This window comes from Trachypithecus francoisi, unplaced genomic scaffold (genome assembly GCF_009764315.1).
Source record: "Trachypithecus francoisi isolate TF-2019V2 unplaced genomic scaffold, Tfra_2.0 Lachesis_group21, whole genome shotgun sequence".
Lineage (NCBI taxonomy): Eukaryota > Metazoa > Chordata > Mammalia > Primates > Cercopithecidae > Trachypithecus > Trachypithecus francoisi.
Window position 1 is genome coordinate 22,995,618 of NW_022681467.1, and position 18,063 is coordinate 23,013,680.

Genomic DNA, 18,063 nt, shown 5'->3' on the forward strand with positions numbered 1-18,063 from the left:
GCCAGACTGCCCGATGCCTGGGAGTGTGAGGAACATTTGGCAAGGACAGGAGACCACAGTACTTTGTGTGTGGTGTCCCTCCTACACTAAACTGTGAGTGCCTTCCACTCCACAGAGCCTAGCACAATAACTTACTCATCAGACACATTCAGTAAATGTTTGCTGAAAGGAGTTGACAATTCGGAAATAACCCCGGGCTGTGCAGTTAGCAGCATTTGTGTTTGAGAGAGCCCACACCAGAGATGGTTTTGAGAAGTTGGCTAGAAAGACTTTTGAACAAAGCAGGGTTGGGCCAGGTACGGTGGCTCACGCCTGTAATCCCAGCACCTTGGGAGGCTGAGGCAGGCAGATCACTTGAGGCTTGGAGTTCAAGACCAGCCTAACCAACATGGTGAAACCCTGTCTCTACTAAAAATACAAAAATTAGCCCTGGGTGTGGTGGCGAGTGCCTGTAATCCCAGCTGCTCGGGAGGCTGAGGCAGAAGAATGGCTTGAACCCAGGGGGGCGGAGGCTGTAGTGAGCCGAGATGGTGCCAGGTGTCCAGCCTGGGAGACAGAGTGACACTCTGTCTCAAAAATAAATAAATAAATAGGCAAACCTTATCCTGGTTGAAGAGGGCTTGAATTTTGGCTATAAGAGAGTGGGGAGGACCTTCCAGGTTGGAAGGTTGGATAAGGAGAGGGGATCACAAATGTCTGCACTGACCCAGAAGGTAATTAACCGTGAGAAACAGGGATTGGTGGGGACTATGGTAAAGTGATGTGCTCTTACGGGGCTAGTAATGCCAGGCTGGAATGTGAGCCCATGTCGTTAGATCTTTTGATATTTCAAAAGAAGCCACGAAACCAGATTCCTGATTCCAGAAAGAGGAGGGGGAGGCAGAAGGGGGAAGAACTTTTTTAAAAAGCCCCATGTGGGCTAAACAAAATACATCTACAGGCGACTTGGGGCCCACCGTCTGCCAACTTTAGACCTTCAAGACAAGGTCTAAAGGTAGTGGGGTGGGAGTGGCTAGAGTGGGCAGGAGTGAGTGGGCTGAGATCAGAATGTGAAAAGCTCTCAATGTAAGTGCTGTCTCTCAAACGCGAGGGCACATGAATCACCGAAAATGCTGCTAAAGTTTGTGAAGCGCTACTGGAGACAGTCCCAGAGGGCTTTGGAGCAGGAGAGGGACGCGATGAAAACAAGAGCTCAGAAAGATTAATTTGCCAACAGTGTGCAGACAGATCAGCAGACAGGTTATGGGCCACAGGGTGGCAGACTTGAGGGCTCCTTTAAGGCAGCGACCCCGGCCCTGCTGAAGGGAAGCTGGCCTTCAGCCGCCCAGGTCGCCTCTCCTCTAGTTCCGTTGGAAGGAACGCGCTGCGTGCTCCGGACGGCTTACTGCGGGCACTTTGGGGAATCCGTCCCCACGGGCGAAGTGTAGGTGGGGTGTTCGCGAACCGGCAGGCGGAGAGCACCGGCAAGAACCCCCGCAGACCGGAGGGCCACGCCTCTCGCTCCCTGGCTCATTGCAGGCGCCCACATCCCACCCCGCAGTGCCGAAAGAGGCGCATCTCGCTGCCATGGCGACCGCCTCCATGGAGACCGGGAGCAGAGGCTGCGATCCCCGGGGGCGCGTCACAGGCTCTCCCAGCCCCCAGCCCGCGTGCCTTCTTTGTTCTGATGCTTCTCCAAGCCTGGCCGGGCTCCCGGGACGCGTCTCGGGCCCGCACGGGGGCGCTTCTTCCGACACAGGGGATGGGGTGGAAGGGGAAGAGGTCCAAACCCTGGGGTCGAAACAGGAGTGATGGAGGGTTCCTCAGCTCCTGAACGAGACTAACACGGCCCGTATCGATGGCCGAAGCCAGCGTGGAAGCCCCGGGAGAAAGGCGACCTTCAAGAGCTCCACCCAGCCCCGGGACGCGCCCGACAGCCCTCCTGTCAGCGCAGGGCCCAAGGGAGGTGCGTCCTTAGCAAGCGTCAAGGCTGGAGGCACTATCCCCTAGGGGGAAGCGGCGGGGGCGGGGCCAACCCGCGGCCCTCCTTCCCCCTCTTCCCTTGCCGGGTTCTGGCCCCTGGCCCAGTTGGGCCGCCTGCCCACCTTCCTCGCGAGAGCTCGCCTGGTAGGCGCGGACTCGCAGGGCGCAGCCTCATCGACCCTTGCACGTGACGTAGGCGGCCCTCGCCAGTTGGCCGTTCTTTGGAGCCCGCTTATTGGTCCGAAGCATCCCTTGCCCCACCCCCAGATCAACCAATGGGCGGAGGTGGGGGCGTGCCGACGGGCGGGCGGCAGCGCGCGGGGCTCCCTTCCTCGTGCTCGGCGTTGAGCCCCTGCAGCCGCCCGCAGCGGTCGTCCCTGCCCTCCCCAGCCCCGGCGTGCACCCCGCAAGGTGAGGCCACCTCTCTGCTCCCTGCCTCCCGGTTCATTCCCGTTCACCGAGGTCCCCTCCCGGTCCCGGCCCTGTCCTGAGCAGTCAGTGCCTGGGACCCCAGCGGCCGTGATGGCAGGGCTAGGGTGGGGGGCTCCGCTGTCGGGGCCGGGCCTGGAGGACTCCCCAGCACCTGAACTAGAGTGATGTCAGGTTCCTGGGGCTTAGTGACCGTTAGCTGGTGCAGCTGGGGTGTTTTCTGCTAAGCGATTGTCCGGGGGCACGAGTGCGGTAGTGAGGGCGGGGGCGTAATGGGGTCAGCGCCCCCCCCCCCCCCCACGACCCTGTTCATTGCCGCTGCCTCGCTGCATGACCTTGGAGGAGTAGCATCTCTGAGCCTCCGAGCCTCAGCACCCTCAGGAAGGAGGGCAGTGATGTCTGGGAGTGCGGGCTCCGGAGACTCCTGCGTCAGCCGAGGTGAGCGAAGGTGGGGAGCGCACAGGATTATCTCCGAGGGACAGAGCCGCCGCCTCGCAGCTCGGGATGGATTGGATGGGGGGGATGTCCGATTGCATTTCCCCCCTCCCCCTGAGATGACAGGAATGGGGTGTGGCGGGGGTGCCACACCCACAGGGATGGCTGCCGGAGAGGATAAAGGGTCCTACACCTGGGCCCCTGGGGCCTCGGGGGCTTGGGCTGCACCTCCCCCCCGGTGGCACGAAGGAGGAGGGACTGGATTTAGGTTCTGGACCGATGTTTCCATTAGTAAGCAGGGACTGAGAAAGGGAAGTCTCCGCTTGCCTTTCTTCTTGAATCTTGGCACTGGAAAATAGGGGTAGGGCATTTTCTGCCCCGGGGAGTTGAAGAAAGTCGGGGCAGCACCCCTATCTCCCTCCCATTCTGGTCTTCTGTGGAGGGAAAATGTAGCTGGATAACCCCCCACATTCTATCCATCCTGAGCTACGAGGCCGCAGCCCTGTCCCTGGGAGATAATCCTGTGTGCTCCCACCCTCACCTCGGCTGACTCCCTGCACCAGCCTGGCCTCTGCTTCTTGGGACCTCTGGATCACAGGCCCAGGGCAGGGCGTAGGTGGGGCATGCCATCTGGAGGCTAAGCACCCACTAGCTGAGGGCAAAGAGGGGAGAATGCTGGGCAGAGGAGGGCAGCACTTGTTGGGGAGGCAGGAAGGTGTGGGTGGTGAGGGTCCCTTTCCATATTCCCCCACCCCCACCCCCAGCACCTCACTGTTAGAGGGAGAGAGAACACCCATACTTATCTTTGCACCTTTGGCCCGCTGGAGGGAGAAGGAAATGAAGTCACATTAAGGCTGAGTTGATGTGAAGCTGCCACAACTTCTGACCTCCAGCCTCACCTTTCCAGGCCTTGTTCTGAGTATGTGTGGCCCCTGCTGTGTCCAGTGCTGAGAGTCAGCAGGTCAATGTGGCCCCATCTCAAGGCCTTAATGGGTGTTCTTTTCACAGGCATGAGCTTTAATGGGAGGCTACGCAGTGCTTCTGCTGGACTGAGTGCTTGAGCCAGGACTGAGCCCCAGGCTGGGGTAGGAGAGGAAGAGGTAGGGAGGGTGGAAGGTTGCGGAGTTCCTGGCTCAAGAGAGAAAGACTTTGAACCACAATGAGAATGGGGATTGAAGAAGGAATGAGAAATGAGGTCTCATACGTTGGGAGCATACTGGCCAGAGGTGAATGGGTGTAACTCCTCTTCCTGCACCCTGGGCTGGGGACTAGAAGCTTGCTGACACCCCATCTCAGCAGGGAGGGTATAATTCTTTTTTGCTGGGGGGAGGGGCACCATGTTCCTCCCTGGTCATTTCCCAGTTTTCCAGAATGTTCATTCTGCACATCTTCCTTGTGGGCCCCTCTGGTTAGGGGGACTGGGAACTCCCAGCATCTGTTCTCTGACCCTCACTAGGGACCTGGCTGCTGTGGGAGTGGGAGAAGGGGGAGGCAGGAGGAGGGAGGCCCCCTCAACCCTTGAGCTGTTTTCCAAGAAGGCTGACGTCCCTGGGGCCCACTCTAAGGGTCATTCCTGGCTCCTCCAGGATTGGCCTGAAGTGCCTCTCTGACGGTGCTGCTGAAATTGCTGTTGCTTTAGAAACCAGGCCTTTGGGGGTTTGCTTTTGCAGAGGTGGGGGTGCATTGTCACAGAGCTTCAGAGACAGTTGCAGCAAACCCTGGGAGGAAGAGGCCACTGCTTATTCCTGTGTTACACATTAGGAAACAGGGACAGAGAAGTGAAAGAACTCACCCAAGCAGCTAGCAAGGGCAGATCCTGAATTTGAACCAGGACTGCTGCCTCTGGGGACCTTGTGGATTGAGCCACGGTAAAGTCTTGGTTAGCACAGGAGGAGGCTGGAGGCAGGGCCAGGCTTGGGTTTGTGTGGTGGCCTAGCTGTTCTCTGTGGACACAGCTGCAGCAGGGGAGGCCCAGTGCCCTCTTTGCCTGTTTCTGATGAGGAATTATATGTGGACAAGAGTCCAGCTCCCAGGGGACAGCGACCAGCAGGTTCTCCATTGAGAAAGGAGGTTTGGTTTTCCCAGTTTCCTATGGCTTCCTGAAGTCACTTGCTTCCTGCCTTTATGTCCTCACTGTCCCAAGGGTTATAGGCCCTGAGTGTTTGCCCTTTACTGAATACTGGGCACTGCAATGAGATGTGGGTCCCACCCTCAGTGGGGATGAGGCATGTCCCTCTCAAAGCAGGCATGGACAGGTAACCAGCTGATTGCAGCAAGGCTTGAGGAATGCCAGTGGGAGGCCACTTGGCGGGGGCCAGCAAGAGGGAAGTGCCCCCAGGGCAGGGGTAGGGTAAGAGAGTGGGGTGGGGAGTTCTGCTTCCTGAGAGCCCCCAGTGCAGTCGCTGGCTCTGACCATATCATTTAGTGCTGAAGTATGGGCCTTGGCCAAGCTCTCTAAGCAAATGTGATGTGGTCATTCATTCAACAAACATAAACAAAACATAGCTCCCCCCTGTCTGGTGCTGCGCTGAGTGCCGGGGACACAGGGTTTGACAGAAACACAGTCACTAGACCGGGCGCGGTGGCTCAAGCCTGTAATCCCAGCACTTTGGGAGGCCGAGACGGGCGGATCACGAGGTCAGGAGATCGAGACCATCCTGGCTAACACGGTGAAACCCCGTCTCTACTAAAAAAATACAAAAAACTAGCCAGGCGAGGTGGTGGGCGCCTGTATTCCCAGCTACTCGGGAGGCTGAGGCAGGAGAATGGCGTGAACCTGGGAGGCGGAGCTTGCAGTGAGCCGAGATTGCGCCACTGCACTCCAGGCTGGGCGACAGGGCGAGACTCCGTCTCAAAAAAAAAAAAAAAAGAAACAGTCACTACCCTTGTAAAGTAAGGAAGAGGGATATCAAATGATCCCAGACATGAGACAGGGAAATCCGTAAAGAGCTGTAGTCCTGTCCTGGGATTTGCAGGGTGTGCATCCTTAAAAAAGAAATGTTGGGGTTGAGACCCTGTCGAAGGTGTGGCTGGGAGGGATGCGATTGTTTCTGGCTGAAGGGATGACCTGGACAAAGGCGGGGGGCGGGGTCAGGCAGTAGTTGGGGGGAAGACAGGGAAAGCGCCCTGCATGGACCGGGTCAGTGTTTTGTGAAAAGGGCCTGTGGCCTTTGCTTACCAGCCACTAGTGCAGTTTGACCTGAGCCTTCAGGGAGCATCCTGGGAGATGGGGGGACCTTGTGGACCCTGGGCTGTCACTGCCTCCTGGCTGCAGAGGTGTGGCTGGAGCAGCCTCTGCAGGATAGGAGGAGGGCCTCACACTCTTGCACTTGGCCATTTGTCATATGCTCTGAGTTCACAGCTTTGGGGGCAGCTGTAGTCGGCGGTGGGTTACGGCAGGCTGCTCTCCAAGACCAAGTTCCCTGGGGACAAGCTGAGCTTTCTAGGGCTGAGGCAACCGACCCCACAGTGGCCCTGGCCAGAGGTGAATGGGTGTAGCTCCACTTCCTGCACCCTAGGCTGGGGCCTGGAAGCTCACCTCTAAGAGGGGGTTGCTCTCCTGGTGCATTGGCCAAAGGAGGCTCCTGGTGGTACCCAAACTGTGAACACCCTGCCCATGAGGCAAGGCTTGGGCATGGGTGGACTTTGCCCACATTGAGGAGTGGGGAGTGAGGTGAGGCCACACCTGCTCCCAGGGCAGCTTGGCACCAGAGGGACCTTGAGGTCATGCCCTCCACAGGCCCAGCCCTAGACTATGAGGCCACCCTGTAGTTCCTCATCTTTTCCTGGGCTGACGAGCCAGTGTCACTCATCTCTAAATTCTTCAGTGTGTTTCCCTGAAAAAATAAGGACATATTTCTTTACCTAATACAATTCCATGATCGTACCTAACAAAATCAACTCATTTCTTAGTGTCACCTCATGTCCAGGCCATTTACATTTTCCAGATCCCCCAAATGTCTTTTTTTTTTTTTTTTTGAGACAGAGTTTTGCTCCTTTTGCCCAGGCTAGAGTACAATGGCACGATCTCGGCTCATCACAACCTCCGCCTCCCGGGTTCAAGTGATTCTCCTGCCTCAGCCTCCTGAGTAGCTGGATTACAGGCATGCCCCACCACGCCTGGCTAATTTTGTATTTTTTAGTAGAGACAGGGTTTCTCCGTGTTGGCCAGGCTGGTTTCGAACTCCCAACCTCAGGTGATCCGCCTGCCTTGGCGTCCCAAAGTGCTGGGATTACAGGTGTGAGCCACCGCGCCCAGCCTGTTCTTTTTTTGAGACAGAGTCTCACTGTGTCACCCAGGCTGGAGTGCAGTGGCAGGATCTTGGCTCACTGCAACCTCTGCGTCCCAGGTTCAAGCAGTTCTCCTGCCTCAGCCTCCTGACTAGCTGGGACTATAGGCGCACGCCACCACGCCTGGCTAATTTTTGTATTTTTAGTAGAGATGGGGTTTCGCCATGTTGGCCAGGCTGGTCCCAAACTCCTGACCTCAGGTGATCCACCTGCTTTGGCTTCCCAAAGTGCTGGGATTACAGGTGTGAGCCGCAGCACCTGGCCCCCACAGATGTCTTCTTTGATAGGTAGTTCGAAACACCCTCTACTTTATTTTTCTTCTCGCAGCTGATGTGGTGAAAAAAACAGATCAGTTGTCCTGAAGATTATCCTTTTTTGGTCTGTAAGTGTGTGTTGATCTAGAACAGGGGTTGGCAAACCTTTGCTCTGAAGGGCCAGATCATAAATGGTTTAAACTTTGCAGGCCATATGGTCTCTATCATAACTACTTGGAAGTAGCTTTGTTTTAGTGCAAAAACAGACAACATGTAAGTGAATGAAGTGTAGTGTTCTATTAGTAAAACTTTATTTACAAAAAACTTTATTTTCCAGGCCCGGCGGCTCATGCCTGTAATCCCAGCACTTTGGGAGGCTGATGGGGTCGGATCACTTAAGCTCCGGAATTTGAGACCAGCCTGGGCAACCCTGTCTCTACAAAAATTAGCCAGGCATGGTGGTGTGTGGCTGTGGTCTCAGCTACTTGGGAGGCTGGGGTGGGAGGATTGCTTGAGCCTGGGAGATCAAGGCAGCAGTGAGCTGGACTCCAGCCTGGGCTGGACAGTGAGACCCTGTCTCAAAAAACAAAAACAAAAAAATAGGCAGCAACCCTACCATCAGCTGCGTAATCAGCTGTAGTTTGCCGCTTTCTTATCTAGAACAATCTCCCTTGTTTTCTTTTTCTTTTTTTTTTTTCTTGAGACAGAGTCTCGCTGTGTCACCCAGGCTGGAGTGTCGTGGTGTGATCTCGGCTCACTGCACCCTCTGCCTCCTGGATTCAAGTGATTCTCCTGCTTCAGCCTCCCAAGTAGCTGGGACTACAGGCGCCCGTCACGACACCCGGCTAATGTTTGTACTTTTAGTAGAGATGGGGTTTCACTATGTTGGCCAGGCTGGTCTTGAACTCCTTACCTGGTGATCCACGAAATTGCTGGGATTATAGGTGTGAGCCACCGTGCCTAGCCTGTTTTATTTTTCTTCTTGACATTTGAAAACAAAAACAAAAACAAAAAACAGGTCAGTCATCCTGTAGAATGTCCTGCCTTCTGGGCTTGTCTCATTGCTTTCTCGTGGAGTCATTAAATTTGTTCCACTCTCCTTTGTGTTTTCAGCAAATAAGAAGTTGAAGCTAGAGGCTGGTTTAGATCCAGGTTAAACCTTTTTGGCAGAAATCCCTTGTCAGTGATGCTGTGACTTTGGGCTGCCTCACTTCAGGAGGCATCAGTGTGACAGGCTGTCCTGCACAAAGTAGAGAGATAGACCAGTGGGTGACTGGGAGAAGTCACATCCCTCCATTGCAAACTCGTGCTATTCCTCTTTTTTTTTTTTTTTTTAATCTTAGATTTTTTTTTTTTTTGAGACGGAGTCTCGCTCTGTCGCCCAGGCTGGAGTGCAGTGGCCGGATCTCAGCTCACTGCAAGCTCCGCCTCCCGGGTTCACGCCATTCTCCTGCCTCAGCCTCCGGAGTAGCTGGGACTACAGGCGCCCGCCACCGCGCCCGGCTAGTTTTTTGTATTTTTTTAGTAGAGACGGGGTTTCACCGTGTTAGCCAGGATGATCTCGATCTCCTGACCTCGTGATCCGCCCGCCTCGGCCTCCCAAAGTGCTGGGATTACAGGCTTGAGCCACCGCGCCCGGCCAGATTTTTTTTTTTTTTTTAATTATACTTTAAGTTCTAGGGTACATGTGCATAACGTTTATATCATGTATAACTCCCCAATGCAATCCCTCCCTCCTCCCCCCTCTCCATGATAGGCCCCAGTGTGTGATGTTCCCCTTCCCGAGTCCAAGTGATCTCATTGTTCAGTTCCCACCTATGAGTGAGAACATGCGGTGTTTGGTTTTCTCTTCTTGTGATAGTTTGCTAAGAATGATGGTTTCCAGCTGCATCCATGTCCCTACAAAGGACGCTATTCCTCTTAAACACCAGGTCCTCAGTCAGGCGCAGCGGCTCACGCCTGTAATCCCAGCACTTGGGAGGCCAAAGTGGGCAGATCACTTGAGGTCAGGAGTTTGAGACCAGCCTGGCCAACATGGTGAAACCCCATCTCTACTAAAAATACAAAAATTAGCCAGGCATGAGTCTCAGCTACTTGGGAAACTGAGGCAGGAGAGTCGTTTGAACCCAGGAGGCAGATGTTGCAGTGAGCTGAGATTGTGCCATTGCACCCCAGCCTGGGTGACAAGCAAAACTCTGTCTCAAAAAACAAAAAACAAAAACCAAAGGAAAAAAAAAAACTACACACACACACCAGGTCCTCTGTCAGTGACACTTGGGCGCCTGTGAGTATCTGCTTCCTGTCAACTTTCCCCTCTGGTTTAGCATCCACTGGCTCTGGTTGCCTCCAGCATTTGTTTCTTTTTTTTTTTTTTTTTTTTGAGACAGAGTCTCACTCTGTCGCCCAGGCTGGAGTGCAGTGGCCAGATTTCAGCCCACTGCAAGCTCCACCTCCCAGGTTTATGCCATTCTTCTGCCTCAGCCTCCCGAGTAGCTGGGGCTACAGGCGCCCGCCACCTCGCCTGGCTAGTTTTTTGTATTATTTAGTAGAGATGGGGTTTCACCGGGTTAGCCAGGATGGTCTCGATCTCCTGACCTCGTGATCCGCCCGTCTCGGCCTCCCAAAGTGCTGGGATTACAGGCTTGAGCCACCGCGCCCGGCCAGCATTTGTTTCTTTAGTGGTTGCAGAATGACTTAGCATTTGGTGATTTCTTTGTTATTTATTAGCAGGAATTCTTCCCGAAAGAAGAGCTTTCCATCAACCACTAGGGCAATTTGGTCACAAGAAAGGCCAAGAGACAGGCTGAATTCTTTCTCTTTAATCCCTAGCTTTCAGAGTAAAGAGGGCACTGCTACCGTCAGTGGTGACAAATGAGGGCTTTTGAGGGCTTGGGTTTGTTTGTTTTGCTTTCCCTCTTCTTTTTTAATAATCTCTGTGAATGCCCTGCTTTCATGTGTTCCATCTGTTTGCATCAGTTGCACTCATTATTCTTTTTGATGCTCAGATAGTCCCAGCTCGGCCTATTGGAGGCTTCCTGGGGTGCCTCTCACTGCCCCTGTGCTGAGGCTGCCGTTGGGAAGATGAGCCAGAGGCAGGCCTGAGACTCGGGGCAGGGTCTGAATGGCGGGTTCAGATGGGGGCACACCCCCTCCACAGGCATCTGTTTTGCACATGGCCCTGACCGATCCCCAGGAGGGAAAGCTCTAAGAACATGTTTATTTTCTGTGGTCCCCTGTTCTTGCCCACCATCAAGCACACTGTTGCCTCTGACCTCACCCAGCTGCATTGCTTGTGCAACCTGAATAATGCAGCTCTAGGCCCAGCCTTCAGGGTCAGCAAGACCAGAACTGGTCCCCGGAAAATACCAATAAAATCCTCCTTTCCAGGCTGCCCCTCCTGCCAGCCTCTGGGAGTGCTGGGGATAGGAGTCCTATGCTGTTGCTTTGGCACCTAGAAGCTGCAGCTCAGCACATGCTGGCAGAACCCTGAGTCACTGGGATATGAGGAAGGGGTGAGGGCTCTTGGTGAATGTGGGCAGAAGCCCCATGCTAGAGAGTTCAGACACCACTTGGGCTGCTGAGAGCAGTAGCTGTTTGAGTCCTTCCTGAAGGGAGCTCCTCTGTTCTCCCCAAACCATGATGGGTCCATGGGTGGCCCTGACCCCTGCCCTCCCCACTCCCTATCTTCAGGCTCCTGCTGGTGTCCCTGGAGCATGGGAGGCCGCTGAATGTGAGTGGCGGTGTCCGGCAGGAGCTGCGTGGCAGGGAGGGCGTCCATGGCTGCGGCTAACAAGGGTAAGTGCCTTCCTGGCCTGGTGGGGCTTGCACAAGCTCCTCCAGTGGGCCCTGGTAGGAGGGCCATTGCTGCAGGTAGGGCCCGCACCACCTGTGTATGTGTGTGCATGTGTGAGTGCGTGTGTGTTGGTGTGCGAATGTGATTGGGAATATGTTTGTGCCAGGTCCTGGGGCTCATAAAAGCCCTAGCAGGGACCTCTGCGGAGCCCTGCTGACTCCTTAGGCTGGTCTGTGGAGATGTGTGCTCTTGTGTCTTTGCTCTTCCACTGTGGGGGTTGGGGGAGCTGAGGGGCTTGTGGTGAGCACCGAGACTGGTGACATGGGAGGGCCACAGCAGGCTGTGGAAGGGAATTTGAGTTTCGTTCAGAATCCAGAAGGGATAAGGGAGGGTTTTAGGCCAGGGTGATCTGGTGAGATTTGAGGGTTAGTTCTGTGGGGCTCACCAGGGATTGTGGATGTGCCAGGCTGGCCTCCTGGGCCTCCGAGTATCCAAGAGGCTGGCTCAAAGCTGGATCAGGTCCTCCCACTAAGAGGACCCTGGGCAGGACTCTTGGTGGGAGGGCCTAGGGGCCAGGGGTCAGAAAGGACTAGGGCCATGCTCTCGGCCTCCCCAGCCTGAGTGTTCATCCAGTCCAGGCCTTCAGCCCGGCTCCTGGCTACCCTACTTTTCCCATCCCTCTGCCCTTTCTGGTCTTGGAGAACCCGACCCAGCTCAGAGACAGCTGAGGACCTTGATGGTGGGTTAGGCAGAGGAAGGAAGGGGGTCTTGGGGTGGGTCTGGAAGTTTCCTTGGGTTCTCTCTTCTTGCTTGCCAGTGGCCAGTGAGGTTTAGTGGCAGCTGCAGCCTCACCTACGTGGGCTGAGTGTGTTTTTTGATAACCTTTGTTTCTGCCACCCCTAGGCAGATCCCCTAAAGCCTGTTCCTGTCCCTGCCCTTTCAGGTTTGGGTCATGAGGATGGGCAGGCAGGAGCCTCATGCACTGACACAGCTTGGGGGTAGGCCCCAGGGATGGGGGGCTTTGCACTATGAAGGAGAGCACTGGGCAGTCTTCCTCTGGAGGACTGGCCTGAGCCCCACGCTGCCCTGGCTTGGTGGGAGTCTGGAAGACTGTCCCTTCCTGTCTCTGGCACCAGCCCCATCCCCTTCAAGCAAGGGTCATATTAGCCAGTCCCTGAGTCCCCCTACGCCCACTCTCAGGGGATGCATTTTTGCGGGAGGCCTCAAGCCTCATGATACCAGTGTCCACCTAGCCTTGAAAAGAGCCCAGCCAGTGGGAGCTGGATGATGTCAAGGGCAGTCTTGGGGGCGACGAGGGGACAAACGGGAGGAGTTTCCTGAGGACAGGGAAAGGCCTCAGAGCCCTCTCCCACTCTTCCTAGGCAACAAGCCCAGAGTCCGGAGTATCCGCTTTGCGGCAGGCCACGATGCGGAAGGATCCCACAGCCACGTCCACTTTGATGAGAAGCTGCATGACTCGGTGGTCATGGTCACCCAGGAGAGTGACAGCAGCTTTCTGGTCAAGGTACATGTACACCTCCCCCATCAGCAGCTTCTCCCACTCCCCGGCTCTGCCTGACTTCTGGGTGCCTGTCCCCTTTCCTCTCAGCTGGGCTTATAGGCATGTCTGTGCCTTTCCCTGTGCCTTGGTTTCCCCATCTGTCAGATGGGGGGCAGTGAGATTTCAATGAGATGAGAGCATTTAGAATGTCATCCAGATCAAGAATGTCATCCAGATCAAGATGAGCAGAGCCATTGCTGTCATCTGCTTTACCCAGACAATAGCAATGGAAGGCAGTGTCGCGGCTGTGGTGCCACTGGCCTGGGTTCAGGTCTAGGCCAGCCGTTCTGGCTCTGTGACCTTGGGACCTGAGTTTCTCTTCTCTCAAGTGGAGACAATCACATTACCTAGAGTTGGTATGAGAATGGAAGAATGTATGTATGTGATGCAGGTGTGAAGCTAATTACGGCAATAATAAGGTGCAACTTTTTTTTTAACCCTTCTTTGCCAAATCTCTGGCTGAGTTAGGCTCTTTAAAGTAGTATTATCACCCCCTGTTTTCTGCTTGGTGGAGCTGGATTGGGGAAAATGGAGACTGAGGCCTTATTTATTCAGTCAATAAATCAGGGGTCCAGAGTTGAACAGGAGTGCCCTTGGGTCGGGGGAGGTCTGGCCTATTGAGATGGACCTGCAAGGGGGGTCTGCGTGCTGCTCAAAAGGGGCCCAGGTTTAGTCTGGCCAACGTGTCAAAACCCATCTCTACTAAAAATACAATAGTTAGCCAGGTGTGGTGGCGCACGCCTGTAGTCCCAGCTACTTGGGAGGCTGAGGCAGGAGAATTGCTTGAACCCAGGAGGCTGAGGTTGCAGTGAACTGAGATTGCGCCAGTGTACTCCAGTCTGGGCAACAGAGAGACTCGGTCTCAAACAAACAAACAAAAAAGGTGGGTTTTGTCTCCATTTCTGTCCAACTCTGAAGTTCCCACTCTTTGTCCTACAGCTGACAGCTTCCCCAAGAGAATAAATGGAACAAACCAACACTTTTAAAAATAGCTCTCTCCCCTCATTGCAAAATCCACTCATGTCTTAATAGACATGAGAAAATTTGGAAGACAGAGAAAATGTGAAAAAATTTAAAAGTACCCACAGTCATACTATCCCAAAATAACCATGGTTAATATTCTGATGTGTGTTATTTCAGCTTTTTTTTTTCTTTTTCTTTTTGAGACGGAGTCTCGCTCTGTCGCCAGGCTGGAGTACAGTGGCGTGATCTCGGCTCACTACAACCTCCAACTCCTGGGTTCGAGTGATTCTCCTGCCTCAGCCTCTGGAGTAGCTGAGATTACAGGCACATGCTACCACACTCAGCTATTTTTTTTATATTTTTAGTAGAGACGGGGTTTCACTCTGTTGGCCAGGATGGTCTCGATCTCCTGACCTCGTGATCCACCCCTGTCGGCCTCCCAAAGTGCTGCGATTACAGGCGTGAGCCACCGCGCCCGGCTTATTCCAGCTTTTTAAAATTTTATTTATCTATTTTTCTGAAAACACTATGGTGACGGATCCAGCTTATTTTAAAAAGCTTTGTTTCCAAAAACAAAAGCTGGCATCACCATGTCCACACTGGTTTTTGCTTGCTTCTGTTGTGAACTGTCTCCTGTGTCAGTAAATAATTTTCCACGAGATTTTACAACTGCCTACTGCTCCATGATATGTGTCATCATTGACTTAGTTGGCTCCCTATTCCTGGGTGTTATGGCTGTTTTTGTTTTCATTGTTATAAATAAGGCAGCAAAGAGTATTTTTTTGCACATCTCTATTTCCCCTGGAAAATTCTACAAGTAGTACCCCTGCGTCACAGGGTCACAGTTAGCAGGTACAGCTAGAAAGCTTTCTTGACGGGTGTGCCCTCTACCAGCAGAGCATGAGGGGGGCACATGGACTGAGGTTTGTCACGTAGCAATATCGACCTGGTCCCACTGAAGAGCTAAAACTCTCCGCAGCCAGTCCCAGTTGGCCCCCAGGGATGGGGCTGCCCAGCCCCAGTAACTGTGAGCAGGAGTCTGTGCTCATGCGAGCTGGGAGTACAGCATGCACCTTTGCCTGCTGGCCTGGCACCCCTGCCAGCCACCCTGCTTAGCAACCACCCTGGCTTGTGACCCTTCATACTACTGGAGTTTCCAAGAATGGCATTTGTTCCAGAGGGTGCCTATCACCAAGCACTGTGAATGAACAACAGAAATTGCTTGGGTTGTGAGTATGGGCCATTGGGCATAGTCAGCCTTTGAGTGGGCAGGCGGGCATCCACAGTCCGGTGCCAGCAGGGCAGCCAGGGGCCCCAGTTCAATGGCTGGTACCAGGCCTGTGGGCCAGCTCTGGGCTGACACAGCTGGTCTACTGTCGTGTCTCTAATTTGATCCCATCCCTCATCCCGCACTGTCTGTGGCCTGGTGTCATCCTATGAGCGAATGGAAGACCAGCATCCTTGACCCTGGGATACTGGCAGTGATGGGGACAGGTAGATGACCTGTGGGACTTTGAACCTTTCCTTGTAGGCAGTGGGTGGTGCCTTGCTGGGTGCCATGTATGGCAGGAGTGGTCAAGAAGTCTAGGGAGGACTTGACCCTGGCCACACTATGTGGCCTTTGGCCAGTCATTTTGTGGCTTCCATTTTCTCGTCTATGAAATGAGCCACTGAGGACTTTGGGGCCTGTGAGACAGATGCTCAGGGTCTTGCTGGCCAAGCTGTAGGGCTGGGACCCTCAAGGGAAGGGGTCTGTGAAAGGGCTGGGGCCACTGGGCTGGGTGGTCGATCAGCTAGAGTGATGGAGGGAGTTGGGCTTTCTGGGCTCTCTGGGGAAGCAGGTGCTGGGGTCCATGGGATGATAGGTGGCACAACTGGGTGGGCCTGGGGGAAGCAGGAAGTGAAGGTGCCTCCCTCCCTCACCTCTCTTGCTGTAGGTTGGCTTCCTGAAGATCCTGCACAGGTATGAGATTACTTTCACTCTGCCCCCAGTGCACAGGCTGAGCAAGGACGTCCGTGAGGCACCTGTCCCCAGCCTGCACCTCAAGCTCCTCAGTGTGGTGCCCGTCCCTGAAGGTGCGTCCCCTCCTCCAGCAGGCCCATAGGGAGTGGGAGTGAGAACATGGGGTGCTCCCTTACCCCCAACTAGGGTGGATGGGCAGCTCAGCAAGTCGGGGACATGGCACCTCTTTGTGAGCTTGCAGTGTGACAGCACGGCAGGCCTTGCTCCCTGTCCCTGAACAGAAGTCCATGAGCCTGTACCTGCCCATGGTGTGATGGTTACCTCTGTGGGGCAGTAACCAAGACAGGAGCCGCTGAGGAACTGGTTTGAAACCTCCAGCTCTCCCTCCTGCTTCCCTAACCCTCGAGAAAAACCTGCTGGAGCTGCACACACCTTGTGGATAACTCCTAGCACCCACCAGTCCCAGACCTTGGATTTCAGGCTGCTGTTCCTATCAGGCTCCCTTCAGGTCCTGCCCCACCCCCAACTCCCAGGCTGGCAGAGGCTAGGGTGTCAGTTTCATGGAGCTCCAGCTTCAGTTTCCTGTCCCCATCACCAGCCTCCCCATGACCTTGTCCTTCACTGGATTGAGACCCCTCAGGCCTTTACCTCTTGCCATCTGATCTGCTCAAAGCCTACCCCGCCCCACCCCCCTCATTCCTCATCACCACCTCTCCCTGCCTTCCTTTTGGGAGAAAACAGCCAGACCTTCTTTTGGAAGCCTGAATTGGACCCTACTTCATTCACTCTTGGAGCCACATTGGGGTAGCCCACAGGCTGGAGGCATGTCCAGCTCACTGAAGAATGGGCTTTTGAGACCTCTGCACCCCTGCTAGGGTGATGGGTCTCTGGGCTCCAGAAAGGCCATCCCTGCCCCTTTCTTGGGGCAACTCAGCGTGTAGCTCCCTGCCATGGTGGTGGGTAGAGGCCAGTGAGTGCCAGGGGCAGGATCGGGAGGCTGGGGGAGGTACTGACCCCTTGCCCTTGTCCCCGGGCAGGTTATAGTGTCAAGTGCGAGTACTCAGCACACAAAGAGGGCGTCCTCAAAGAGGAGATACTGCTAGCCTGCGAAGGTGGCACCGGCACCTGTGTGCGCGTGACGGTGCAGGCCCGCGTCATGGGTGAGAGCGTGAGGCTCCTGGTTGGAGGAGGGATGCACAAGCTCGACTGCAAGGGTTTCTGTCCTCAGGGAACCAGGGCTGAACAAGGGCTCCTTGCCCATTTTAGGGGTTCTCAACCTCCTTGGTGGGTCCCCACCTCCAGCTGATCCCTGAGGGAAGGGGAGGGGTCCCCTTAGTGGGCCCCATGGGTGGGGCCAGGGGCCAGCATGGCACTGACTTGCACCCCACCTTGCAGACCGACACCACGGCACACCCATGCTGCTGGACGGTGTCAAGTGCGTGGGCGCCGAGTTGGAATATGACTCAGAGCACAGCGACTGGCATGGCTTTGACTGAGGCCTGAGGCCCTGCTTGCCCCGGGCCCCTCAGCCTTAAACCCCGCCTTGTCCCCCCGACATGCTGCGTGATGGTGTGGCTTCCTCGCCCCTCTCTGGGGTGGGCGTGGGGGTGGAGTGGCCTTGCCCACGCCTCTCACCTCTGCCTTCATTTGTGCCGCCACCCTGCCCCTCCCGCGTCCTCCTCTCCCACTTCCTCCTCTCCGTGTGCCTCAGTCTCCTGCCGGAAGAAATGGGTTGAGCCCGAAAGGAGGCTGTCTGAGGAAGGGAGAGGGAGGGCCTGGGGTGGGTTTCCCACTCCCCACCCCAAGCCATAGGGGCTCCAACCAGGGTCTGGGAGAGGATGGAGCTGGCTCTGGCGTCGTGGCCCCATTACTGCTGCTGCTGCCTTGCTTCAGCCACCTCTCCTGCCCCTCCCTCGTCCCCACTGCTGTCCACCATGAGTAGGAGGGAGGTGCAGTCCCCAGCTCCCACCCCCGCCCCCGCCCTCAGGTCTGTGTTACTTGGTTTTTAAGCGACTGGTTGGGATAGAACCCTAAAGAAATAAAACTTCCAGTGGATACCGGAAGCCAGGTGGATTTTTGTTCTCTGGGTTTGGGGTAATGCCTACTCCTTTGCAGATGGGCCAAGGAAGGACTTGGGTAGATTCACTCAGGAGGCAGGGGCACCGCGTGGTATTATACCACCTAGCCCCACAAGAGGTATGCACAGGTGGTGGCATTTTAGGCCAGAAGCTGGCTGCCAAGACAATTAGTTTGAATGAGGAGGGAGGGACCTCATGTAGGCAAGAGAGGTCTTAAGCAGTGGAGTTGTTTGGGATGCTTGATGGGGAGACAGCAGCACCCCCTTCTGGTCAGTTCCCTATGCACAGCTGAAAGCTTTCTCCCTTCTCTCTATAGCACCCGGAACCCCTACACT

General features: G+C 55.1%; 1 protein-coding gene across 2 annotated transcripts; it reads left to right on the forward strand.

Annotated features, from left to right (window-relative positions):
* The first annotated feature begins 1,660 nt into the window (after positions 1-1,660).
* On the forward strand, positions 1,661-17,713 carry CUNH20orf27 (chromosome unknown C20orf27 homolog). 2 transcript variants are annotated; one of them, XM_033185782.1, is made up of 6 exons: positions 1,661-2,373; positions 11,061-11,165; positions 12,546-12,688; positions 15,625-15,763; positions 16,688-16,810; positions 17,046-17,713. In XM_033185782.1, the coding sequence occupies exons 2-6, from the start codon at positions 11,147-11,149 to the stop codon at positions 17,144-17,146; spliced, it is 525 nt and encodes a 174-aa protein (XP_033041673.1). In that variant the 5' UTR covers positions 1,661-2,373; positions 11,061-11,146; the 3' UTR covers positions 17,147-17,713. The 2 variants fall into 2 exon arrangements, with proteins under 2 accessions (XP_033041673.1, XP_033041672.1); XM_033185781.1 differs by having other exon boundaries at positions 2,247-2,373; positions 11,061-11,240.
* The last annotated feature ends 350 nt before the right edge of the window (positions 17,714-18,063 follow it).

Bases quoted from the DNA above. Each gene is read 5' to 3' on its own strand.
- CUNH20orf27 (XM_033185781.1), top strand. From the start codon at position 11,147: ATGGCTGCGGCTAACAAGGGTAAGTGCCTTCCTGGCCTGGTGGGGCTT. The intron at 11,241-12,545 runs GTAGGGCCCGCA...CACTCTTCCTAG, and splicing joins TAGGAGGGCCATTGCTGCAG to GCAACAAGCCCAGAGTCCGG. The intron at 12,689-15,624 runs GTACATGTACAC...CTCTTGCTGTAG, and splicing joins ACAGCAGCTTTCTGGTCAAG to GTTGGCTTCCTGAAGATCCT.